The sequence below is a fragment of the Calypte anna genome, chromosome 2 (assembly GCF_003957555.1).
Source record: "Calypte anna isolate BGI_N300 chromosome 2, bCalAnn1_v1.p, whole genome shotgun sequence".
NCBI lineage: Eukaryota > Metazoa > Chordata > Aves > Apodiformes > Trochilidae > Calypte > Calypte anna.
Genome location: NC_044245.1, coordinates 58776584 through 58803878, shown reverse-complemented (window position 1 = coordinate 58803878; position 27295 = coordinate 58776584). Strand labels below are relative to the sequence as shown.

The window sequence follows — 27295 nt, the reverse complement described above, 5'->3', positions numbered from 1 at the left end:
ACATTACGAAGGCAAGAAAAAATAGCCCCTTTTTGATAATTTCAGTGTGTCAGCAAATCTCTAAATCTGAAAGAATAACTGGAGAAATCTTGCTAGGATCTGGCAGATAACCTAAAACCTAGCTTTCTATTGAGAGGGCATATGAACTGTCCTCTTCGGTTATGTTTGCCTTTGATAAAACATTTAAAGGATTATTTGTCAAAACACCAGGTACTCCATACACAGAAATTTCCACAAGCTTGCAACTTGACTATATTTTCAAATGAAGTCAAGCCATCTCTCCTGTACAATTGCAAGCTCCCATGGAGCAAGGAACACAATTCATCTTCTCATTAAGAGACATTTATACAAATCTACATATTTTTTAAAATATTTTGAATGTATACACATACATGTGTCCTTTTTCCCAATTTTAAGAGCTACCCATGACACATCTACTCCCTCAAAAAATACACAGAATCAGGTAAGTATTGGACAGTCCTCCTTGTGACAACTTGCACATTGCACCCAGTTAGACCAGAAAGCACCTTGACAGCAGAAAACACTTCAACTTTCAAAACTGCTGTTTTCCAAGCTTACAAGTTAGATTAAAGCAATGGTTCCTGAGGCAAGGGTGACTTTTTAGTTGAAAACACTACAATTGTGATACACATCTGTGGAGTATGGATCTCAGTGGGGATCAGAATGAGATGCACCAAGTTGAAAAATAAAAATCCAGTTCTGTCTCTGTTTCCTTACAGTCTCCCACTCAGTGGAATATCTCCTATTTATTGAAAAAACTAAGACTGTGGTAACAGGTATTTCCCAGTCCTTACAATAACTGCAATGATATTTCAGATAAGAGATACATGTGCATACCTTAAAAGCAAACAGATAATATGCTTACCCCCAAAGCCGGCAACCTTTGTGTGCAACTGACAGCAACCTTCAGTTTCCAGTCTGTTTCTCCATCGAGCTGGTCAGTTCGAATGAAACATGAACCTTGAAGTTATAAAAAGACAAACTATTTTTTTTCTTTAAAACATTGTTTTCATTAAAAAATTTATAAGAGAGAAAATAAGGCACTTTACAATAATTTTAAAATAAATGTACTACATAGAAGAGAATCCATATTTTGGAATGCCTTTGTGTTTTCTTCCAGGAATGATGGAGACTTCACACAATAGCACTATTTTTCTGATAAAAGTAGCTAAAATGCTTGTTCAGGAACTGGGGTGGTTGGGGAAAATTCTATTTAACAGTTCCTTAAAGGTTTCTAAGCTGATATAGTTTTTTGTCTTTCTAGAACTGTATCACTTGTATGATTCCAACGCAATAGAATAATGAACTGACATCCACGATTTTTGGCTCTTTGCTGGTATCACACACTTCCACTGCTTATAATCTCCTGGTTTCTCTGAAACAATTTTTTTTTGTTTTTTCAATAAACCCTTAACATGGATGACATTCAAAATAACGAGTTGAAATGTGTTATATTTAAATATTTTTTAATAATCTGTAGTTGACAAGGACCCAAGGCTAAAGAAACCTGTCAACACATGTGTAGTACTTAACACACAAGGGCAGTTTAGGATACAGACTGATGCACAATGAAGAGAATCAGTATACTTGATTTATATCAGACAGAAGACCAGTTTTCCTGAAACAGAAAATTAAGACCAGTGACGAGCCTCACCCCACCCCAATAACTAGTTTGATGGGTACCATCGAGTATTACTTGGGTTACTAACGTAAGATTCAAAAAAGAGTGCCCATAAATACTACAAATGTATTAAAAGCATACACTTTCCTACAATTTCGACCTAGTGTCAAGCCTTTAAAAAAGGTGGTAACATTTTAATGCTGCTCCTCACAATTGCAACCCTACAGCAGCCCTCAGATAGTTTTTAATAATAATTACAGATTCCATTACACCACAGCCTCACATCTGTGTACATTACTGTTATGGTGTGCTATGGGTGTAAAAGAAAAATGTATTCTTCTAGTTATTTGTAGATTTTAAACAATGTGCAATGTAGTGCACCGAGGCAACCAGGTGCCACTAACTGCCAGGTAGTGGGCGTGAGCTTGTGTTAAGCCCACCTGTGCCTGGTTATTAGTGGCACCTGGTTGCCTCGTTACACTACATGCATAGACATATGCACATATAGCAAAAATTCCTTCTATATTTCAACAAATCAAATTAAAACTAACAAAGCAGTTACATCACTAGAAGTGATATGCTAGCTATTAGACTGAAGGAAACTTGTAGTTTGTCCAGGTTTGAGTCTACTTGCATAGACAAGAATAAAGCATGCTATAAGCTTTGAATCTAATAGTCAACACATTTAGAAAGGCTACCTACCAGTGAACACAAAATTAAGTGAGAAATTCTTTCAATAGGGAATAGAGAACCTTGTATATGTAAAATCTAACAGAAACCAATGTTTTATTCATCAAGGCCTGTAAATTGAACAGTTCAACAAGCTAATGGTCTGAGAGAGAAGCCACCTGGAATGATATATGACTAGAAGGTAGCATTTTTCCACAACAGCCTTGAAAGAAGCTTCATGTAACCTTCATGTAACATCTATATTTATAGTAAGTGCATAGTAAATAAACAAAACTGTAAATGTTAATCTGAACGACTCTAAGAATACATTATCACAACTACATTTCACCCAAAGCTCAGAGCTGTAAAATGTGAGTCTGTATCAGAAGTCCTTTTTAAAATTTTAATTTAAAGTTCTTGATAAGATTCTTTATGGATTTTTTTTCTAGAAATAAAATACTATAAAGAAGTTTTTTAAGAGTTCAGTAACATACACTGCATTATAACTAAGGGTGAGGTACCTAGGAAAACCTAGAAATACCATGGTTTCACCTCACTTTCTATCCATGGCAGAGATGAGCCTACTTTCTATCATACTTTTCTTATACAAGACATTTCATGGTTCTCTTTACCAGCCCTGTCAATGGTTGCTCTCTTCCATCAATTTCATTTGGAATTATACTATAGATCAATGCAGTTCAAGACCAGGGTGGCTCCTGTGGATGGTTGACTGCACATATATTCATTTAATAGAGCTCACACTATGACATGTATTGGCCAGCTGCATTTCCTCTCCACTTCAGCAGTTAATTTTGTCAATAACTTATCTCAGAGCCTCTTTCCCTTTTATCCAGAAAAAGGGACTGCTTTCTGCCAAGTCAGCTTTCAATAGTGATCACAACAGCAAAACTGAAACAATGCAATCCTCTTCTCTAACTTAAATACTGCAGCAGATTTGGCTAAGCAATTGAAGTTATACTATGATACACTGATTTTAAACCTGTTTTAAATAATCTATAAATGTCGGTGATTAAATATGTAATTAGCAAAACTACAGAAAAACAACTTTTCACCTGCAAAGTATTCCCCACTGTGTACCGTGTGGAAGTCACCCTTACTTTACCTTTGGAAGGTATTTGAGTCAGTAGTACATAAAACTTCTAAGAATCTAGGTCTTCTGAAAAGTGGCCATTTTAACAGCTCCATTTTAAAATTATTAGAACCATTTTCCCCTCCTTCCCAGTCAAAAAAATAATAAAAAAGCAAGCAAAACCAAACCAGTTTAATAAAAAACTATTTTTTTGTACTTTCACAGAATGCTTTAGGTCAGTGTTAAAAATATCTTGTCTTTCTAACCTGATTACCAGGAATTGCTGTGGAAAAATAACTTCTGGAAAAATAACTGTGGAAATAACTTCTTAGCTACCATGGAGAAATTGGTTTAGTTTGCTGTGGAAACAAAACTGTCAATTGTAGTACATCCTGTGTATTACATACACGCCTCTGGGTTACATACATTGCTCTTTCAGGGATGTTTTAAGGGAAAGGCTCTTTAGTAAGAGACTGCAACAGGATTTTTCTTAGTGGCCTAGTGGTATCCTAAAATAACCAGAGAAAAGCAGAATATCCTACCAGTCATGTAAGTATGGCTGTTGAATAATCCAAGACTGCATAACTGAATCAAAATACCTCAAAATATATGCATCAACTCATGAAAATTTTCTGCAAATCAGATTCTGAAAATGGTACAGAAAAATAAGGTAGAATGGCATCACAAAAAGACAGAGCTTCCTCCATGTTTTCTTCTTGATCATGAGAAGCTGGTGCTTTTGCTTTTACAAAGAGAAGGTGGGAAAGTATGCCAATCACAGAATGGTAGGGTTGGAAGGGACCTCTAGAAATTTTCCAGTTCAAACCCCCTGGTAGAGCAAGACCATCTTGCTTGGATCGGTAGATCCGACTTCGAATCATAGACTCACAGAATCATCAAGGTTGGAAAGAACCTTCAAGATCATCAAGTCCAACCACTCCATCACCTCCCTGGGCAATCAATTCCAATGCTTCACCACTTTTTTGATGAAGAAATTTTCCCTAATATCCAATCTGAACCTCCCCTGGTACGACTTGAACCCATTTCCTCTTGTCCTACTGTCAGTCACCAGGGAGGAGAGGCCAACACCTGCCTCACTACAACCTTCTTCCAGGGAGCTGTAAAGAATGATAAGGTCTCTCCCTCAGTCTCCTCTCAGCTGAACAGTCCCAGCTCCCTCAGCTTCTCCTCCCAAGACCTGTTCTCCATACCCCGAATCAGCCTAGCTGCCATTCTCTGCACCCTCTCCAGCACCTTCAAGTACTGGAAGGACACTTCAAGTACTTGATTTCCAGGACTGGCCAGGTTTCTTAACTAATAGCAACATGAGAAATTAAGATGGTTTTCTTGCCATAAGAAACAAAACTATCCCACTTATCCTGTATCATAGAATCACAGAATAATTTGGGTTGGAAGGGACCTCTAAAGATCATCTAGTCCAAAACCCATGCAGTTAACAGGGACAACCTCAACTAGATCAGGTTGCTCAGAGCCTCGTCAAAAGCATCTCCTTGAATACCTCCAGGGATGAGGCCCTCCAAGGCCTCAAGAACTCAATTATCAAGAATTCAGAAGTTAATTTTCATTTCCCAACTCCAAATTCCCAGTCTGAAAGAAGGGAAAAGAAAGAAGAGAAAGAGAAAACTGAGAAAGAAGCTCTAAGTCATGGAATGGGGTGGGATGAGATAGGATTCTAAATTCAGAGGGAAAAAAACAAACGAATAACTTAGTCTGACTAGCATTAAAAAATTACTACGTAAATGAGATGTTATAAACTACTTCCACACTTCTGTCCTTCACCTTTTCTGCTCTTGCTTTGAGAAATATTACAGCTGATTTTGTCTTCAACATCACCTATTTATACCAGAATTTTGAAGTAAAATTTTTTTTTAAATATTTCCATTTTTAGATTTCACAAGTACATTCAAATCTCTTCAGAGTTTTAACAGCCAACCCACACACTGTATTTGTTACAAACATCAGTATACACAGTAAAGAACAGTATATAAGAAGCCAATCAACAACACAGAAGTTCTGAAAGCCATATTTAATTGTTTCTTGGACAACATAAAAATTCACAGATTTCTGCTTGCAATTTTTTGCCAGATACTAGCAAACTTAAAAGTCTTGCAAGTAAACACTAGAGAGAATTCATAGGTATAATTCATATATGCTATAGCACACATTTTCATGTTCTACTTGGCTAGGATGCATCAGAGAAAAGCAAGTATAATTTTGTTGTATATAGCAGATATGCAGAAATACGCATGTTTTACAAGCATATTTAAAGACCAATCATCCAATATTCAAAAGGTATTGTTTTCGTCTGCATAAGTTCAGGGTTGAGTTCCACATTCCATTACAAATATATGATCCAAAAAAACCCATAGAGAGTGTACACTTAGGTTAGTCTAAAAAATATTAAATTGTTACATTTAAAGTAATATGTAACTGATAATTCATGTCACTTATTCTTAAACAGAAATATTGCTAAATCACCACTACAAGTCTGGATTTCTCTCAGTCAAATCTAAATCAATAAAATTATGTCTGTCTTTTCTCACAAAAGCTGTATTCAATGAATTTTTTACAAATGAGAACAATAGCTACAACTAACTACTTTCAAGCTTCAGCAAAACTGAATTATTAAATCTGTCTGCATCCCATTACATCCTACTTATGAATACTTGATTTTATTTTGTATAACTGACAACAATTGTCAGGAAAGGAAGGTTTTTAACAGCAATCAAATTAAGATCAACTGGTATAAGTGTCCCAGTCAAGAGCCTGTGTCAAGTGTTGATGAATTAACTGATGGGTCACTGAGTGGCACATGAAACTGTAGTGTCCTAAACAGCAATATATTGTCCAGCAGTATTACTGGCCTTTCTGCTTTAAGTCAAAAATATTTGAAAGAGATGGGTTACTAGAATAAAACCAGCAAAAGAAAACTGGACTTGGACTTTACGTACCTAACACCAGATAATTTTCAAACAACTTAAGTTTTAAATCATTTATATTACTTACGTGACAATGTACGTGAAAATTTTAAGCTGATGACAAGATGAACAGCAGCACCAGGATGACATGCTGGATTATAGAGTTTCATTTACCAATAAACAAGAAGCTTTCAATTATAATAGCTTCTAAGGAGGGAGAAAAAAAAACAAAACAAAAAAACAAAAAACAGGACACCTGAAACATCCCATTTAAGCTACAATGCCACCACATAAGATGCAATCAAAAAATGTAGTGGCATTTTTATAAGACCGATTAAATTAGTTTTAAAGCATTAATTTCTCCTCAGACCATGAGAGAACTGCGTGTACTTGTGATATTTGATCTGAATTAAGAAACTGATGAATCAACTGATTAATTGGAATTTAAGCCATCAAGCACTGGATCTATCAACATGTTAATTTACATTCTAAACAATCAACTGATGGTCTTATAGGATACCATGTATTAATACATGTCAATATGATACTTCCAAACTCATCACAGTTCCTTATTGACAAGAACACAGGTGCTTTTAATCCAACCCTGATCACACTGCATCTTTTTTGAATTGCTATATTGATTTAGGACGCCTTCGGAATTTTCGGTTCTATTTTTATTAAAAACATTATGGAATTATCATACATATAGCCAACAATGTTCCAAGTAAAAACTAAACAAAACCAACCCAGCAAAAAGCAAAGCATCTACATTCATATTCACATTCTCAAATGTTAACTTACTGATTCATATTATTCTGAGACATAGAGAAGTATACTCAAGCACTAATTTATCTTTTCCATTTAATAGTATTTGATGCACAGCTTTCATTATTCTTTTGATACATTTGATACATTCTGGTAATCTCTTAGGAGAAACCCAGTTGTACAGAAAAAAAGATAATGTGAATTATTTACATCTTCAGTTTACTGACTGAATCAAAAACTCTCACACAGAATGCTCAGAAGACTGAAAAAGTTCTCACTTCTTAGATTAAAAAAAAAAAAAAGGTGAAGGAGGTTGGAATGCCACTTTATGGTGGTATGAAAGTAAGTGCTGTACTTGGCACATATCAGCTTTATCATTAACTTTTATACAATCAGCAAAAAAAATTTCATTGACAATAATCCATGTTTGTGCATTTGCTTAGACTGCTATTCTAGTTGATTTTAACATTTAGAAATGAAGTAACTGATTGTGATCTGTCCCATGAATACTCCAAACACATTGCCTGATTAAAATACAAAAACCTTGAGAATATTTTCAGCTTTGTTCATTCACTTGTAAACTAATTCTGCTCACATCTTCAACACTCAATATTTATTTCAATATTTACTCCATATGTTTGTATCAGAAGCATGTTTCTTGACAAGCACTAGAAGGTATAACTTCCTTCAACTGAATCAAAATGAAACTATTTTCCAAAAGTAATTGTACCACAACAGGAGAAAACCCCCACCTAGCACAACCTACTACAGCAAGCTGAATTAACTGGGGTTACAAACCACCGATACAAAATATGCTGCTCATCTGTATAGGTAAAAGGAACAAAACAGAACCTTTTGCCACCAGAGAGTTTACAGTCATTTAACAAAAAACTGGTTCTACTGCAAAACAGTTTGAGGGCCCATTAAAATAGGAAAAATGTCTAACATGATACTGTTCCATGAATACTATTCCATAAGCACCATGTGTTTTAATATCATATCATTATTCTGGTCTATATACTGAATTCAACTGGCATTTTCCATTTTTCTGTCCTTAACACAGTGTTCATTTGGCTCTTCCAAGAAAACATCCTGGTTTACAATTGGAAACTTGGTTCTTATTTAAAATGTACAAGGAGAGCTTCTTGTGCAAGTACTGCATCTTTCTTTACAGATTCATTAGGATCCTTCTTAAAAAGTACAACCAGATATGCAGTAGTTACACAGGACAATCACTGAACTGCTGGCTATCATAACAGAAATGGAATCAGGAATTAGGACTTTTAAACTAGTTTTCCTTCTTTTTTGGATAGAAAAAAAAAATCAAAATCAATTAAATTAGTTTTCTGGTCCTAACGCAAAGCACATATTAACATTGATGCCACAAGTACACATGAAAAACATTTAAAGAATATTGACTAAACAGACTCTCTGATTTGAGAACTCTGACAGCAGAGCATAAGTCTCTCTCCCCTATATCAACCTCCCTAATGCACTTAGATATTTCTATAGACCAGTAATACAAAAATAGGTGAAAGGGACCTGGGGATGCTACTGCATGGAAAGACGACCATGAGCCAGCAATGTGGCCAAGAAGGCCAATGGCATCCTGGGGTGCATTAGAAGGAGGGTGGTTAGAAGGTCCAGAGAGGTTCTCCTCCCCCTCTGCTCTGCCCTGGTGAGGGCTGGTGAGGAATATTGTGTCCAGTTCTGGGCCCCTCAGTTCCAGAAGGACAGGGAATGGCTTGAGAGAGTCCAGAGCAGAGAGACCAAGGTGATGAAGGGAGTGGAACATCTCCCTTATGAGGAAAGGCTGAGGGAGCTGGGGCTCTGCAGCTTGGAGATGAGGAGACTGAGGGGGGACCTCATCAGGTTTATAAATATGTAAGGGTTGAATGACAGAAGGACAGAGTAAAGCCTTTTTCAGGGCTGACTAATAATAGGACACGAGGCAATTATTATAAACTGTAGCACAGGCAGTTCCATATAAATATTCACTGTGAGGGTGACAGGGCACTGGCACAGGCTGCCCAGGGAGGTTGTGGAGTCTCATTCCCTGGAGACATCCAAAGCCCCCCTGGATGTGTTCCTGTGTGACCTGCTGTAGGTGACCCTGCTCTGGCAGGGGGAGTTAGACTAGATGATCTTTCCAGGTCTAACTTGAACCCCTAACTTCCTATGATTCTATGAAAATTACATATGCACCTCAAAGAAAAGTGCTTGTAGCTGACTTAGGGAACATTTTCTCTCGTGATGAGAGCAGAACTCACAAGCAAACAGAGGAGACTGAGCTAAGAGTACAGCCAAATATACCAGAATCGACTGGTTTAGTCTTGGAAGATTTTAGGAGCAGAAAAGTTATCAACTTGAAAATTATCCCATTAACTAAATTAGAACCGGCTCTGGTATCTTATATACAGCTTAAGCACAGAAAAGTACAAGTCAAAGGAGTTGGCAAAGCCATCAGATTACAAAAGGCATGTGAAAAACAAGAGGATAAAACTTTGGTTTAAAAATTGAGCTTTTGCACATTCTCATTTACCAAGCAGGAACCTGGGAAGAAGCAACAGGTCCACATGCAAAGATTTAATAATAAGAACTTCACAGGTTATGCAGAAATTCCTTTTTCATAACATAGATGAGGATGACGAAGACACATTTTCCAAACATTTTGAAGAGTTTAAGTTAATGTTGACAGCTTGCCCAATAAAGTCTTCAGATAGGGAAAAAACCCCAAACAACCCTTCCCCCAAAATTAAATACTGTAACAGAATAAAAGATAACAGTATTTCTAAAAAAACCACTATATGTTGTATCAATCTTGAACAGATACTTTACCAAACACACATTAAAAATTGCTTCTATTCAATATTATTAAATTTAACTTCTACAAGAATAAATTCTGTCTTTTATTTTCAAAAACTTTGGCAACATATCCAAAGTCTATCAGTTATAAATATATACTAGTTTGTTTGCGTGACTTGCCCTGTCTCTGAGAATCACTTTGAGGATTCTCATCTTCAGCTTTTCTAAGCTGTTTCCCAAAATTGGCAGAATTGTTTGGTATTTCAAGATACTCAGACTACCTCAGCCATGCCAAGCTCTCTGAAATTCTAGGGAAACGCATTATCTCTGGAGTGCAGGAACAGGCAAACTTATTCCTAACACTGTCTCCTTACAGGGTTTCTTTTAGCACAAGAAATAAATAGTAAATTATTCCTTTGTCACTGATTATTTTGCTGCAAATCTAATAAAACATGCATTGTGCTACTCACCCAAGTATGCAAAAAAATAAAATAATTAGGAAATGAAATATATTATCATGCCTTCAAATAACATTTTACGGTATAATCTTATGTCAATAAAAGAAAGAGCAATACTATTAGGAGCTTAATGTCTGCCATGACCTCCTTCTTTCACCACATAACACTCATACTAACTGACTTAAACAAGTAGCTGATCACACAGAATCACTATTACTCAGTGGCTAAAGTAGATACCAAAGCATTTCAAGCTCAAGTTAAATCAATGTTAAAAATGAAATAAGAACTGAAGTATAAAAAGAGATTAAAGTAGTTTGGACAGATTGTTGGCAGCTACTCATGCCCTAAAGATAAACTTATCTGGCTGTATGTGCAAAACTGAGCCCCAGTCATTTATCATTCTCTATAGCAATAGATTTTCAACACATTTTCACTCTTAGACAGGTAGTTTTTATAATTCTTGTTTTCTAAACATAATAGAAAATTCCAGAATGTGTGACAAATGCAATTCCTTCAGCCTTATTATTCTGCAGTAGTTGGTTTTAGAAAGAGATAAAAGTGACATCAGTTGCGTAACTTGAATTCCAAACTGACATTTTTTCTGCTGCTTTGAGGTTCCAGAACAGGCTGAGGCCCAGACAACTAAGTTGTTTATAGAACACCTATTCCTAACTGTCCAGAATCAACAGATACTACTTGAATCAAATTTATTACATTTATACTTGCAGCAAGTTTGGGGATTCATATTAAGAAACAAATACTCTAATCTTTGCATTATCAGATTTACAAAACTAGACCTTTAAAATAAATACTTGCCAGCACAATGCTCTCTTTCTGCGGAGAAATGCTTGAGAGTACATAATTCTCAAAATAATTCTTTGATCAGCAGACTTGTTTGAGAAGGTAGAGTCTGCACTAAGTCTTGCTAGTTTACTCAGAGCTCCTTCCAACAGCAAAAAAGCTGTATGAATGACTTAGCCTATTACTTGCATTGCACTGTTTACGCCAGTAAAATGGTTACAATTTTTAAAAACCATCATATGTGAGGCAGTTGTATTGCTACAGATAATTTCTACAACGCCTCAAAAGAAATTATTTTCATAGTATTCCCACATTTTACTCATTCCATTATTGCTAACTACAAGAATACTGGAAACCCTTAACTACAAATTTTATTAAAAGTGAGATTGTTCTTCTTGTTGCAGCTCTGAAAAATATAAACATTGTGACTAGTAATCTGTGCCTCAGTAAATATACTATTTTTAAGGAGTTTCATAAATAAAATTCAAGAAACTATGGAACAGATGTTCAAAAGGACCCTCAACAAGCTGAAGAAATGGGCTGAGAAGAAGCTCTGATTTAACAAAAAATAGTGCAAAATCTTGCGCCTGGTGAGGAACAGGACCACACACCAGTATAATCTAAGGGCCACCCAACTGGAAACCAGCTGGCAGTCACCAGATTCACCATGAGCCAGAAACATGTCCTTGCAGCAAAGAAACCTAGTGGTATCCTGGGCTGTGTCAGACCAAGTGTTGCCAGCAGGTTGAGGCAGCTGAGTCTTCCCCTATGGCTCAGCACTGGCGAGGCCACAGCTGGAGACCTGTGTCCAGTTCTGGGCTCCTAGTACAAGTGATGGCATACTGGAGAAGCTCCAACAGAGGGCAACAAAGATGACAGACTGAAACACCTTGCATATCAGGGAAGTCTGAGAGCTGGGACTGCTTACTCTGGAGAAGAGAAGGCCCTAGGGAGATGTCATCAGTGTGTATAAATACCTGAAGAGAGGGTGCAAAGACTGAACTAGGTCTTTGCACTGGTGTACATTGACAAGACCAGAGGCAACAGGCACAAACTGAAGCACATGAGGTTCTCTTTGCACATCAGGAAGCAAGAATTTTTATTTTTTAACTGTGGTGATTACTGAGCACTAGCACAGCTTGCCCAGAGAGACTGCAGAATTTCCCTCCTTGGAGATACACAAAAGTGTGGACAGGCTCCTGGGCAATCTGCTCTAGGTGGTCCTGCTTGAGCAGGGTTGCTGGACTAGATGGTATCTGGAGATTCCTTCCGACTTCAATCATCCTGTGACTCTGCTATGCCATCTGATGGACTTACATATTTAAGACCAAAGCAATGTAAAAGAGATTTGAACAATGCCAGATGTAACAACTGTGCAACTGGCATTACCTTGAAAGGAATGAAAAGTTTTTCACAATCAAGGGATTGGGTGAATTTGTAAATTATCTCCCATTTCCCTATTGCTTCCATTATACACTTGTATGTATACATACAGTATTTTGGAATGTCTACACCAGTAAGTTACTATTTCCTGGATTTAAAGAGATACAGGAACAAAATTGTTTGCCATCTTTGCCATATGTAATGAACAAAAGCAAAATACAGACATTTAGCCTTAACCTTCCCCCATTTTTTTTTGTATTTATGTAAAACCTTGATACTGTTACAGTCTTTTCTCTTAATTTTTTTATTATTTTGAAAGTCCACTAAGAACTTGTAGAAAACTTTGTTATATGGGGAGCCTGACAGCAGCAAAGAATTCACATCAGAGGAGTGATTTCTACCAGCAACATCCCCTCAGGAAGCAATCCTAACTCAAAATCCAAACAGCCATCTAGCTGCCTCCTTTCATGAAAGAGAGCAATACCAGTGTTACAGAACATGAATACAAAACAAAGACCCACCTATGTTATTCTTTAGAATAACTCTTCTAAAAGAATGATTAAAATATCCAGAAGAATATTAGAAATTAGATACATTTACACAATCAGCACCAAGTAATTACGTTACACAGGGATAGTCTAGCTGAAAGGCAATGTAGGTGATACAGTAAAAAAAAAAAAAAAGAAAAAAGAAAAAAGACCTCCAACTAAGCTTGATTCACTGAAATTCAGCTTCTGCTATGAGAGTTAATACTAACATATGTGAATGTTAATAATAACATATCCTAAAAAACTCAACATCCCTAAAGGGCATTTTGGGAGGTTGGTGGAAGGGAAGGAGAAGGGGAGGAAATCAAGCACATGCCACTTGAATGAAAAAAAGTCGGAATAGTTTTAGGCTGAACTTTGTAAGCTGTTCATTTATAATAGCTCCTTTTTTTCGCTGATGACACAGAATAACCCAATCCTGCACAATACATTAATATGTAATGTAAATATTGAAGTTGGAAAATAGTACTTTTCCCCAAAAGAAGCTTACAGGGTGGATTGGATTTTCAGAATAGTTCAAACTCTTCGATTTACTCTTCGCAGATTTATAGTAAGAAGTTATAGTTAAACTGTTTTATGGCACAGAAGATAAAATTACATACAGAACATAAAACCATGCAAAATCTAATGTGTTTTACAAAGTACTTAAAGCATCAACTATAAATTAAACCATAAATCAGTCAAAACTGCAACATCCAGGAAGAAACAATTACAGATGTAAGTGTTCACTCTTTAGTCAAAAAACAATTACTGCCATATGCTTGTATTTTAGGGGATTATTTTTGTTGTGGGTTTTGTTTGTTTTTAAAAAAGTGCATTACCAATATAACTAGTCACCCTGTCACATGCTTACATAAAAATCACATTTTGTGTGCAGCAGAACTGTATATAAAATATTTTGTATCAGAATTCTGGGAAGATCTCGCTCAGCTTGCCCTTTACTCACTTTACATTATATTGAACATTTACAGAGTAGATGCACAACTGATTTTAAAAATCCTTTTGAGTACTTTGAAAATGAAATGGTAAATTACTGTTAGAACACATTAAACTTATTTCAAGAGTAGATTTTATAGACAGCAAATTAATGTAGCATCTTACAGAAAAAAATTATGATGTTCTTAGAAAGCTGACTGAAGTAGACTTGATGACGTTCGCTTTCAAAGATGTTTTTCTTCACACATTTATGACAGGGATTCACCCTGTTTCCCTCCTTCAATCTATATCTGACAAAGAGTTATAGTAAACATATTTACTATTACAATTTACTATTCATATATATTCCAGTGAAGACACAGGTATCCTGTGCAGATGCCTTTCTGGCCTGGATTTTTTTATTGACAACTCAACCTGTGCCTCATCCTTCAACTACTAGTACTATAGGGAAGGGAGACTACACAGCCTTTTGTAATCTCACAAACAGAATCCAGGGATTTAAGAATATGGACAAACACATGCTATAGTGTAGATATGAAAAATATGTAATTTAAGAACTTGTTTTATTGCAAAGTAGGTCTCCTCTTCTTCTTGTTCATTTATTCCAGCAGTGACAATGCATTTGATGCAAATTGCTACAAGGATTTTAATTAAGCACAGCAAGCTACCTCTCACCAGATGAACAGTTCCTGATGCTCCTACAATGCTCAACTCTGCAAAATGTTTCCTACACATTTCTACTGTACACAAACCACTTAAAGAAATTACAACTGGTAAATACCTGTCCTAGAGTGGACAACAATTGTTTCCAAATGCCTAAACACATAGCACCTAATCCAATTCAGCTAGTAAAGATTAGCAAAATTTTGGATCAACATGCATACTAACCTTCTAACACTTATATGTGGCATGCTCAGGACATAGCAGCCCTGAGGAAAAGGACTTGGGAGTGCTGGTGGATGAGAAGTTCAACATGAGCCATCAGTGTCCACTTGCAGCCCAGAAAGCCAACCAGATCCTTGGCTGCATCAAGAGAAGCGTGGCCAGCAGCTCGAGGGAAGTGATTCTCCCCCTCTGCTCTGCTCTCCTGAGACCCCACCTGGAGTACTGCATCCAGGTCTGGAGACCCTGTTACAGGAGGGACATGGATGTGCTGGAATGTGTCCAGAGAAGGGCCAGGAGGATGATCAGAGGGCTGGAGCACCTCTGCTATGAAGAGAGACTGAGAGAGTTGGGGTTATTCAGTCTGGAGAGGAGAAGGCTCTGAGGAGACCTTATTGTAGCCTTCCAGTATCTGAAGGGGGCTACAGGAAAGCTGGTGAGGGACTTTTTAGGGTGTCAGGTGGTGACAGGACTAGGGGGAATGGATTCAAACTAGAGGAGGGTAGATATAGATTAGATGTTAGGAAAAAGTTCTTCACCATGAGGGTGCTGAGACACTGGAAGAGGCTGAACAGAGAAGTGGTGGAAGCCCCATCCCTGGAAGTCTTTAAGGCCAGGTTGGAAAGGGCTCTGAGCAACCTGATCTGGTGGGAGGTGTCCCTACCCATAGCAGGGGTATTGTATGATCTTAAAGGCCCCTGCCAACCCTGAAAATCCTATGTCTATGATTCTAACTTAAAAGTAATTCTTTTACAGGTGCAGAAGTCCTCCTACTTTCTATTTTTCAAGAAGCTGTGCTTTCAGATGGAAGTTTCCAGGCCAGTGGGAAAAGATGACCTTCTGAATAGCCCAATAAGAAACATTATTAATCCCTTCATAATCATGCAGGATTCAAGAGATTTTAATTATCAGAAGCATTATGCATTTTCATACAATGAAGTACTGTGGGAGAGAATAAAAAGAAAAGCCCGTATTTTCTGAACCAGAGAGGGTGGTTAATCAAGATGAACATTATATACAGATTATAGGAAACTTTGTCAGTCTGGACCAGTTATAGATTGTCTAGTGCATCGTATCAGCATTTAAAAGTCATTAGCAAGACACAGTAACTGCACAATAATTTCTTTTTCTTTTAGCAAATATATAGCTTTAGTAGTGTTGTGTAGGTTTTCAGAAATATTTGTCTTTTCTTGCAAATGACTTCTGCAAATTCAGCCTTTTATCTGAAATATATGATAGAACTTCAGTGGTATAGTGAAATACCAAGTGTCACTACTAAAGGGTTTACCAATATCACAGCTATTACCCCTGTGAAATTTAGTGCTGTCTGACAAATATCAGACAGTTCTTCAGGATCTGAAGAGAAATGGTAATATAAAGGATGGAAACTCAGTTGAGTTATATGAGGGGCATCCAGTAGCAATTCCTAAACTTTAATCAAAACAGCTGTAATTTATAGGCTTCCTATAAAGGGAGATACTAATTTCTCAAAGATTAAAAAATGTTGACAAACAGAGCTAACAAGAAGTATTTTTCTTTCTCTCAACAAATAAAATTGTTTGGTGTTTTTTTCTGACCAAAAGGCAGTATTATTTCTAAGTTTAAAAAAAAAAAAAAGTTATTTCAGGTTTTTAATGCATGTTTAAAATATTTTAACAACATATCAGTAGGGTCAGATATCCATTCTTTTCAATTTAACAACTGAAATATGATCACATGACATTTAAATGATAACGACTACTTAGAAACCATTTAAAATACAATCAAGTAATATTAAGTATGCTATTTTAAATATACTTGCTTTGCTTAAATGTTTTATTATAATAAGTCATGAAAATAATCTATCTAGAAGAGCATAGCTATAAAGGTCTCATGTTTATAGTAAGATTTCTCCTGTTTTATAGTCCAAGTGTAGTGTCTCATAGACCCTTTTTTATTAATCTGATCAAGGGTAGATCTCCTACCATATATCTAATTGAACACTTCATATTGGCCACAATACACAACCTAAAATCTTACTGCAACCACAAACTTACATGTAATGACTCAGAATTATCAAAACATACCAGTTTTTTCCGATGTTCTGAGAAACACCATGTCAGATGGGATTCGCTGATTCTGAGAGGGGGGGGAGAAAAAAGGTACATTTTTAGTTAGTAGGAAAAAAAAAAGTTAATTCCATCAAATGTCCAGTCAAGATCTATCACCAAAGGGTCACACTTGGATTGAAACTCAATTAAAATAGGATTTCTCATAGTACTTTACATTCAGCATTTGCAATTCAGAAATCGATATTTTCAAAAAATTATACAATAAGCAAGCTACAGCTAATCCTTTCAGATGTTCTTTATAAGTGAATCATAAATATCTAAAGAACTACAACAGATTTACATTTTCTGGCCTGAAAATAGTAGTTTTAGAATACAAATATCTAATTGAAATATTTTAAAACCATTTTCACTGAGCAAAACTGACAGCATATATAATAAAAGTGACACTTAAAACATGTCTTAGCACTCAAGTGGCAAACATTGTGTATACCTCATTCTCCTCTCAACACACACAAACATACACAGAGGAAACAGCAAGTCAGGGTACACGATTTTCCAATTTCACACATCTATAAGCCTCTCCTTTATAAAAAGGCAAAAAACCAATAGACTTTCTTAAATACTAAGGCATAGAGTCATAGTCACAGTCAAATGCATCTGCACACCTATTCTACCATTTCCCTTTCAAGCACAGAACTATCTGTACCAAATCACATTCTCAATTTTTTATTTACCACAGAAAGGCCAATTTAAGATTTCATAGATTGAACAAAATTAACAATACCACCTTCCCACTTAAATGCTATCTGCTATGTGGCTAGTCAAATCCTACCACGTTTGCATTATCTGTAGTTATACCTTGTCAACAAGAGTGCAAAGATGGGAAATTAAAAATAACCAACAATTCAAAATCTGAAGAGAAACTGGAAAGGAAAAAAGCCACAGATTAAGCAGACAGTAACCCGAGTGAACAGTATAGAGAGCAATGAGAAAATATATTGTACTGAATTGCATTTTTTTCCTATCAGGACTTGAGTCCAGTATGCTATGTACTGTTTGAAACTGAAGTTAAACACAAACATTCACTTTAATTTATTTTACAGACTATTTTTAACTAAATAAGAAATCTCAGTGGATTATTAGCAATGTCTTCACTAGTGTCATGATAAAAATATTTAATATTAATTTCAGATTACTTGTCAAGAGAATATAATGTACAAATGTTTTTCAAATAGAAAGCACATGAATTTGAGAAGTTCTTTCGGGTTTCCTGTTATCCTTAGTTGATACTGCTTTGAAAGTCACTGCATATCTGGGGCTCACCTTTTTATTCTTTAAGAGCTCAACTGTCCATTTGAGTGACAAAGAAAAATGTAGCTGACCATCTTTGTTTGGGCCAGGATGGAACTAATTTTCTGTCTTATATTTTTTCTTTCAGATAAAAGTCTCTTCTAAGCAGCTGCACTTGCTGAAATTAACAGCAAGTTTCTCAGTCACTGTCTGCTTCTAGGACCAATGACACTTGATGTTTCTAGTTACTAGAATCTAGAGACTTGTATGTAGAACCAAGGCCACTGCTCAGTTCTGAGGAACATCTTATGCTGCAGAAGGGGATAGGGAGTAAAGGGGTCACATCTGTAAACCTACTTCAGGGAACATTTCCAAACTACTCTTTCCTGTTTCACACTTCAATTAGTATCAAGCTGCAAAATCAAAAGAAAAATAATAATTCAATTTTGGATCTGTTTTGTGCATAAACTACCAATTATGGGAAACTGGTTAGTTATTTTATACAGAAAAAACAGCTCTGAAGATAGCATCTGGCTAAACTGGAATCTTCAAGACACTGAGCAATGAAACATCTCCTGTATTGAGCATATAATACAGAATCCCACCTGTAAATTCTGTTGGGGTAATCCTAGGCACAATACCATATCAAAGTGGAAGATGGAAATTGTATGGCTTAGTACAAAGATGTAACTATTCAAGAAAAATGTAATGGGTACAGAATTATTTTTACATGAAATTCAAGTGCACTCAGCATGTAGCAGCTCTGAATGTACTTATCCCAACAGATATCTGGGCAATAGAACAGACCACAGCATCAGCAAAGACATTCAAAAACATCCTAGAAGAATTAACACAAACAGAGAGGGGTATTTTTCTTCATTTGAGTCAAGCCAGTCCTCCATTTCAACATTTCAGGACACTTCACAGAGTAAAAAAAAAAAACCCATATTCTCTGTTGATGTAAAGTTCAGTATAGAAGGGCCACTGAGGGTTAAGAGATGGAACTATCACAAGAAACAAGATGCTTGGAAAATAGGCAAGTTTAGAAACACTAGAAAATACCTGAATGTTCTGTTTTACCTGAATGTCCTATGTGCTTAGTGAAAATCCCCTCATAGCTTAAAATTATGCATTTTCATGGATGGATACTTCCTGATTTGCAAAAATTCCCATTTATTTGTTAAAGTACAAAGAGTGAAAAATTCATGTACTTGTTTGTATGTCAATGGTATTCACCTTGAAGAAGCTGCTCAGCTGCAACTGCAGCTAGTGTACCAGCTTCTGGAATCTTGCCTTATAAATGAAAATAAGTATGTAGTGAAATTTATTATCCATCATAAGCCCAGATTCAACCAGAAAAAAAAAAAAAGCAGTAAAATTTTCAACTTAACCATAAATGATATGTGCTCTATATGATATATACTATATATATTATATATGCTATATTATTTTACACTTATGAGAGGAAAGAAAAAGAAAGGGGAAAGGAAGCTTTAATATTAAATAAATCTTTCATTAAATGACAATAACAATTAAAGAGATATCCAGTCTTCACATAGATTAGCTATACATTTTTTCAGCTTCCCCACCAGCTCTGACATAAATCCATTACACAAGTTCCAGGTTACTGGTTTCATGCCTACAAACTTTCATTTACTTTTTAACAAGCTGAAATGCTTAACCAACACCCAAAATACTAAACTAACTGAAAGTTATAATAATCATGTTTTGACAAATCATTACTAACTTCCACAGAGAACACATTTTACATTCAGTAAATTAAACATTAACCTGGTACTTGCTAGTACTTGAAGTACTTGAAGTACCAGTACTTGCTAGTACTTGAAGTCAACTGAAGCCCTTATGCCTGACAAAACTGCAGAATGATAGAACACCTCAAGTTGGAGGGGACCCATAAGGACCACCAAGTCCAACTCCCTGCTTCTTTAATTTGTCCAAGAACATCATTCAGACACTCCTTGAACTCTGCCAGGCTTGGTGTTCTGACCACTCCCCTGAAGTGTCTATTACAGTGACTAACTCTTCTCAGGGAAGAACCTTTCCCTCATGTGTAGTGAGACAGGACCAGGTGCCCTGAGTTATTGATGAGTGGGTGTGGGTTCACATGTGTCTGGCCTCCCTCCTGAGCATGTGCAGGAGCACGGGGCCAATAAGAGAGCAGCTGACACCCACAGAGAGAGCTCTCACTCTTCAGTGAGGATGGAGAAGCCCACAGCTCAAGGAGCCCCAGGAGCAGGCAAGAAGGGGTAGATCCCGGAGCCCCAGGAACAGCCCTAGGACATCGTCCAGGAATGGGCTAAACCCCGAGGCCTCAGGAGCAGCCCTAGGAGCAAGAATGGCTCCTCCCGCTACATCTGGTGGAGAATGCGGGCAGCCTGCAGAAAACCTAGCTGGCACAGAAACTGCAAGAACGTTCTCCCTGTAAGGTATGATCAACAAGCTCTCTGGACAGGAAACCCCAGAGCAGAGGGGAAAATCCCATGAGGAAGGGTTAAATCCCGAGGCCCATGAGGAAAGAAACCCCGGAACAGAGGGAAACCAAGCCAGAAGAGCAGATACAGGAGGGAGAATAATAACTAGAAGAACAACTTGCAGAGACTCTGTGAAAAGTGCCTGGTGCAACTTGCAGAGACTTTGTGAAATATGCCTAGGCTAAGCCCTTGAGCAGAGGGAAATCCCATGAGGAAGGGTTAAATCCCGAGGCCCATGAGGAAAGAAACCCCGGAACAGAGGGCAAGTGCCTGGGACAATCTGCAGAGACTTTGTGAAGAGTGCTCAGACAACTTGCAGAGACTTTGCCAGAAAGGGGCTGACATCGAGCGAATATATGGGTATGCTTAATTCCCCTTAAAGAAAGAAGGTTGAAAGAAAGAAGGTTGAGAATTCTCCCCAAAATATGTGTAAGGGTTGAGAATTCTCCCTAAAAATATATGTAAATTGTGTGATGTTTAATTCCCCTTAAAGATGTATATGTAAAAAGATGTAAATATGTAAATGTCTGTGTAAAAAAAAAAAAAAAAGGGGGAAATGTAGTGAGACAGGACCAGGTGCCCTGAGTTATTGATGAGTGGGTGTGGGTTCACCTGTGTCTGGCCTCCCTCCTGAGCATGTGCAGGAGCAGGGGGCCAATAAGAGAGCAGCTGACACCCATGGAGAGAGCTCTCACTCTTCAGTGAGGATGGAGAAGCCCACAGCTCAAGGAGCCCCAGGAGCAGGCAAGAAGGGGTAGATCCCGGAGCCCCAGGAACAGCCCTAGGACATCGTCCAGGAATGGGCTAAGCCCCGAGGCCTCAGGATCAGCCCTAGGAGCAAGAAGGGCTCCTCCCACTACACTCATGTGCAACTGGAACTTTCCCCTAATGCAGCTCCATTCCATTTCTTGTGCACTACTGCTGGTCACCAAAGAGAGGAGATCAGAACCTCTCCCTCTGCTGTTTCCTTGAGGAAGTTGTAGACTGCAGTAAAACTACAATCATTTTCACATTTTAATAGAAAAAAAGGCATCTCAATTTTATGTCTTTTTCTTATGTTCTCTCTGCTTGTTCTCATTTTACATGAAAGAATATAAGCTTTTTGGCATGAACGTATATGAATGTTCCATGTAGAGAAAGACTGTCTTGTCTTTAGTTCTCCCTTGGGGGAAAAAAAAAAAACCAAAACACACGAAGGCCACAACAGTATTTAAGATAGCCATCTTGGTTTTCATTAGGCTTTCCATAGTTTGGAAACAGGCAGAAAAGTATAGCAGGAGCACAAGATGCCAAAAAACACTGCTTACACTGAAGAGCAATGATCCCCCAACAAAGTGATATCTAGTCACTATAAAAGAGCAACTACACAGAAACAGATGGCAAGTACACTACAAAAATCTTGAACCCCTTGTTATGGAGAAAATTAAGTTGTGTTGTACACTGTCACAGAAAAACAGCAGCAATATGTCAATCATGTCAGCCCTCTCGTGTTATATTTTTCAGCGTGGAACAAGCTAAAATGACAATACATACAACTCGAAGCTTTCAGAAACCTAAAAGAAACTATGTAATATCAATTACTATGGAGATGAAACTAGGAATATTTATTGAAATATACTGAAATTCAAGCACCTAAGTTATGAAAATTATTTGAATACATTGTTTTGCTTAAGTCTGGGAAGATTAGACTTCCAGGAAACAAGGGCTTCCATTTCTCTCAGTATTTGTGAATACTGAAGACTTACAGATTCATTCCTAGAATCTAACTATGGCAAGACAATGGTCAACACAATGTAAGTAGCTTCCCCAGTTTCTGGGTTCCCATGGTTAAATCCATGCCATCCAGAAATACCAGCCAGACTGGAAAAAAAGAAAAGCCACACACACAACTACACCACAGGCTACAATATTTCCTTGGAAAATCTCATTTCCAATAGCTTTCAAATTAGGTTTTCATTTTTCTCATTATTATATTCATGACATTATTTACAATTTCTCCAGCTCCCTAGTTGGTCTTCCAATTCCCCTACAACTGCCTATTACTACAGACTCAAAGAACTTTACATTAACTGTCCTTTCTTCTACATTCCTGTAATGAACCATGTACTTTTTCATTGACTAAGGTATTCCTGCTTGCTTCTGAGTTATTAATGGAAGAGGCACTTCCCAACTATCTTCTTGCATCTGCATGCTGTGCAATACTGCATGCTAGCATCAAATGCAATCCTTACAAATATTGGAATTATTTCACTTTACAACTGAGATTAAGAAGAAACAATTGTGTCCCTTTTCAGCTTCAAGAAAAGCTGTTTGCAAGAAACATTTAAGATAAAGTGTTCCACGTTTTAAAAAATTTGTCTTGTTATTACTGAATGTTATTAAGTACATGTTACTCACTACTAACCACATGCATCATTGAGGCTTATGCCCTCTTCACTTCTTCAAAACTTACTCCTAATAGCAAGTAAGCTACAGTGTCTAAATATCTGAACCCATCAACTCATCCCTTCAACTGTTAGGAAGACTATGTATACCTGTGCTCCCATTGGAAACTAAAAATGTAACCCAAGACAAGTGAAAGCAAACATCTAGGAAGTAGCATGTCTATTGAGGTGTGGTACTGTTTTTGAGATAACATATGCAAATCTCTTATAGTTTTTAAAAACATGTAATATTTTCTTCTATTCAGACCTCAGTTGAAAATATAGATATATTAATTAGAAAGGAACTGTTTTAAGCACATTTAAATTACTTAAAGCTGCTCTAAAGTTTACCAGGCCTAATTTAAAAAAAAAAACTAAACCCAAAAATAGAATAATCAGAGGATATTCAAGGATATACAAAAGCCTGATTTGTGATGCAGTCAGTAGCTAGCATATGGATCTTCAGCTCAAATGAGTCGTTAATTTCACTACAGAAGTGCTGTTGATGCATCTTCCAGTCAAACACAACGTTAACTTGTTCTTTTGTCATTACCGTGAAATCTGCTTGCTCCAACAAAATGCACTTCTCAACAGAACTAGAAAACATTTAGTTTCATTAGTCTGGAGGGACACCCAGTTACGCCAAAAGGAAAAAAAAAAAAGCTCTGCTGGGGCAGAAGGAAGCTTAAAGTAGAAGTACAGGATTGAGAAAATTATATGCATCTTACTGAAATACCTGAGTAAAATCTTGATTAAAAACAACCAACCAACCAACCAAACCAAACAAAGAACAAAAAACCCCCAAACTCTACTCCTTATTTCCCAAAATCCTTAAACATCCTTTTCTCTGGAGAAACAAGTTCCTGCAAATAATGCTGGATTAGATTCTAATGACCTACCTGATAGAAGACAGACTCATCCCCAAAGTAATTACAGTTTTCCAAATTCTAGCATAAATCAGACTAATTGATCGTGGTAAATTTCAGGGGAGGCAGATTACATAGGTAGCCACTATAGTCTTTCCTACGCTCTATAATAATTCATTCCAAGCTTAGATATACAATCTGACTCCACATACAGGCTCATAAAGCAAGGTATAAGGCAAAACAAATGTGAAGTTCAGACATAAAACTGCTAATCTCCCTACACTAATATATGCTGCTGAGACAGGCACAAAAAGATATCAGGCAGGTAGCAGACAAAAGGAAGGGAAAATAAGGCAAGAAATAGTATAAACTACATGAAAATAGATACATTTTTAGCTGAGAACAGCAAACCAAGTGAGACTTGTGTGTATTTATTGGAGTAGAAGAAACAGAAAGGAAGGGGAAAAAAGTTTCCAAAACAAACAGAAGAGTGGTTTCTTATATATGGGTGAAAAAAAATCATTATCTCTATCCACTAACAATTTATGAGTTCTCCAGATTCTGGAAGCAAAAGTGATAAAAGTACAAAATGTATCCCAAGGGCATATTTGCTGAAAGATTTTATCAAAAGTAATATATTCCCCTAAATATGAGTAAAACCAGCAAGAAGTCTAGAAAAGTCTAGTCACTGACTAGGTTCCACTAAGGATTACTCTGCCAAGCTGCAGCCTGCCATACGAAACTTCAAACAAGGCTGCAGGTACAAGCTTAAACTTGAGATGCTTCCTTCCATGGATTAGGTCACAAAGTGAGACAGGAATCACTTCTGGTATCCAGGAAGTGAGCCACCTTTCCAAAATGAGCTTAGGCAAAAAGTGTTTCCCTGACAAGAAAATTAAGTTCACTTTCATGGTCACAGTAATTTCATAGTATTGCAGCACTGGTTTTCTTATAATACTAATATAGAGGGAAAACAAGCTCACAGCTCTCACTATTGGCAATTAAACTGGAAAGGTTTAAGCTTTTTCTCCTCTTCAGAAGAACTTACATAATTGTACATAATATTGTATGCATATTCTAATTATATAATATTAATGTATTTATATATATAAATAGAACTTATCCTAGAAGACTTCAGGCATAGAAAATCAGTGATCTGAACAACAGAAGATTGGTAGAGTAATCATATACCTTAGAAATTCCACCCCTGTACAAGCGAGAGAACTGTATTCCTTTTACCAGATAAATTTAAGCATACATTCAATTTAGCATAGTTAGCACTTTAAAGATAAGCACCTTAACACACTTTTCTTCAGAAGATAATTAGCATGTTAAAAATCTTTAGTCTCTAAAATATAGTTAAAAAGTGTCAACCTTTTCCACTATGATGAGGTCTCCAACTTGTATGTCTGAACTCTTAACTTGAACTTTACCTTAAAAAAAAGAAGAAATTTAATCAACTTAGGCAGACATTAATAACGAATCACAAGAATATAACAGCCAGAATGCAAGTTATAAAGATGTTACTGTTTGGTAAAGATGTTACAGTTTATACAAAATGGATCTCTTATGACACATTAATAAATAGATTTCATCTATTTGAATAAATCATTCACTGGATTAAGAAAAAAAAAGTCTAGTTTTGTAACCAGTTAGCTATTGTAGAAATATTAGAGGACAAAAATTTGCATGGAAGATGCTCAAGTCCAATCTATAGCACCAATAATGTTTGTAAAATTGGATAAAAGTCTTTCCCACATGCTAGACAGCACTTTTATGTCTGGCAAATCAAGAGTTGTTACGCTTTACTGTCATGGAGCACTCTCACACACCCAAGTTGTTAGTCACAGCCCAGTTACCAACAGGTAGCTTTACTTGATCACTAATATTACGAGATAATTGGCACAGTCTGGCACATCTTAGCAATTACAGTAGAAAACAAGTCAGTCAGTCTGAAGTCAGAAGAAATGTCTGAATATTTCATTTTAGAAATGTAAATTACCAAAAGCTGACATAGATGTTTTTCATTCTCTAGAGCTCCCCATTCAGTAACTGCTGTGAACAACCCATTCAAAAATATACACAGCATGCATACATACATACTAATTTCATTTCTCTATGTTCTGTAGAGTATTAGCAATTTGTAAGACTGGTAATTTTAAACATTGTTTGATAGACTGAAGAACTGAGACAGAGAGGTTAAGCTACTGCCCAAAATTGGTTACTGTTGATATCATTAGAATTAAAGAGTTGTAGTCCCAGGTCCTTGCTATAGTTCCATTAAAAACAGTTGGCTCCCCGAGTTAAAAACAATGAAAAAAACCAAAACCAAAAGCCTTGTAGACAAACAAGTCATGACATATGGATATCCTCTTCCAAAATGTAACAAGTGATAATTGTTAACTCAGCATATTAACTCAGGATAGAAACATAGATAATTACACAGCCTAATGTGCTGAAACACACACCCACATGAAATAATTTCTCCATCAGAAACATTACCGTGAATCCAAGCAGCAAGTTATCAGATAACAAGTCAGTCAGAACATAAGATGCTAGGGTTCTAAATAAAAATCAGTCTGAACAGAATACCCCCAAAGGCACAGTATGAGCAGCACTTTGCAATCTAATCCAAACTATTATGCACTGTAAATTTATCAGTGTGCATGCTATCATCTGTCAAAGTTATAATAAATATAAAACAGAAACTAAACTACATTCCAAATCTGCCAACTTTACCAAAAGGTTAACATTTCCTATTTTGTTTTCAGTTTCTCCACTAACAATTTTTATCAGTTTATCTGTGTGATAGCCAAGTTAATCAATTGATTACTGTGAAAACAGCCACAAAAATCTCAGTACGAGGTAAGCCTCAGATCTATGCCACCTATGCAGTCACTCAAGACCAAAACCACTCACAGATACTGAGCAAATGCAAGTACTGGCAATTTTATCAACTCCAACAACTGAATTTTTCAGTCAAGTTTTAACAGCATCTACAGTAAAGTTCAAAAGACACTAAGCCTCAAAGGAAAAGAAGGTAGAACATGCATTTGCAGGATGATGTAGGGCAGACAAAAAGCAAAGACTCTTGGTGCTCAGTATACCAACAAGAACCCACACTGCACCTTTGCTTGTACTCAGTCTAGCAATCCTGGGAATTATGAACTGAAATTTCCTTATCAGACTGCTTTAGACTGTCTTCTTATTGACTAAGTTTAACACTAAAGAATAACATCTTCATTACACACTGAC

At 36.6% G+C, this 27295-nt stretch overlaps 1 protein-coding gene across 1 annotated transcript in view; it reads right to left on the bottom strand.

Annotated features, from left to right (window-relative positions):
• The window catches only part of ATP9B (ATPase phospholipid transporting 9B (putative)), a 161593-nt gene that overhangs the window by 92083 nt on the left and 42215 nt on the right, over positions 1–27295 (bottom strand). The window contains exons 6-8 of the mRNA XM_030445840.1: positions 25415–25473; positions 16985–17036; positions 887–981 (exon numbers count right to left, since the gene is read on the bottom strand). Coding sequence (XP_030301700.1) covers positions 887–981; positions 16985–17036; positions 25415–25473 — 206 coding nt within the window. The remainder of the gene's footprint in view (positions 1–886; positions 982–16984; positions 17037–25414; positions 25474–27295) is intronic.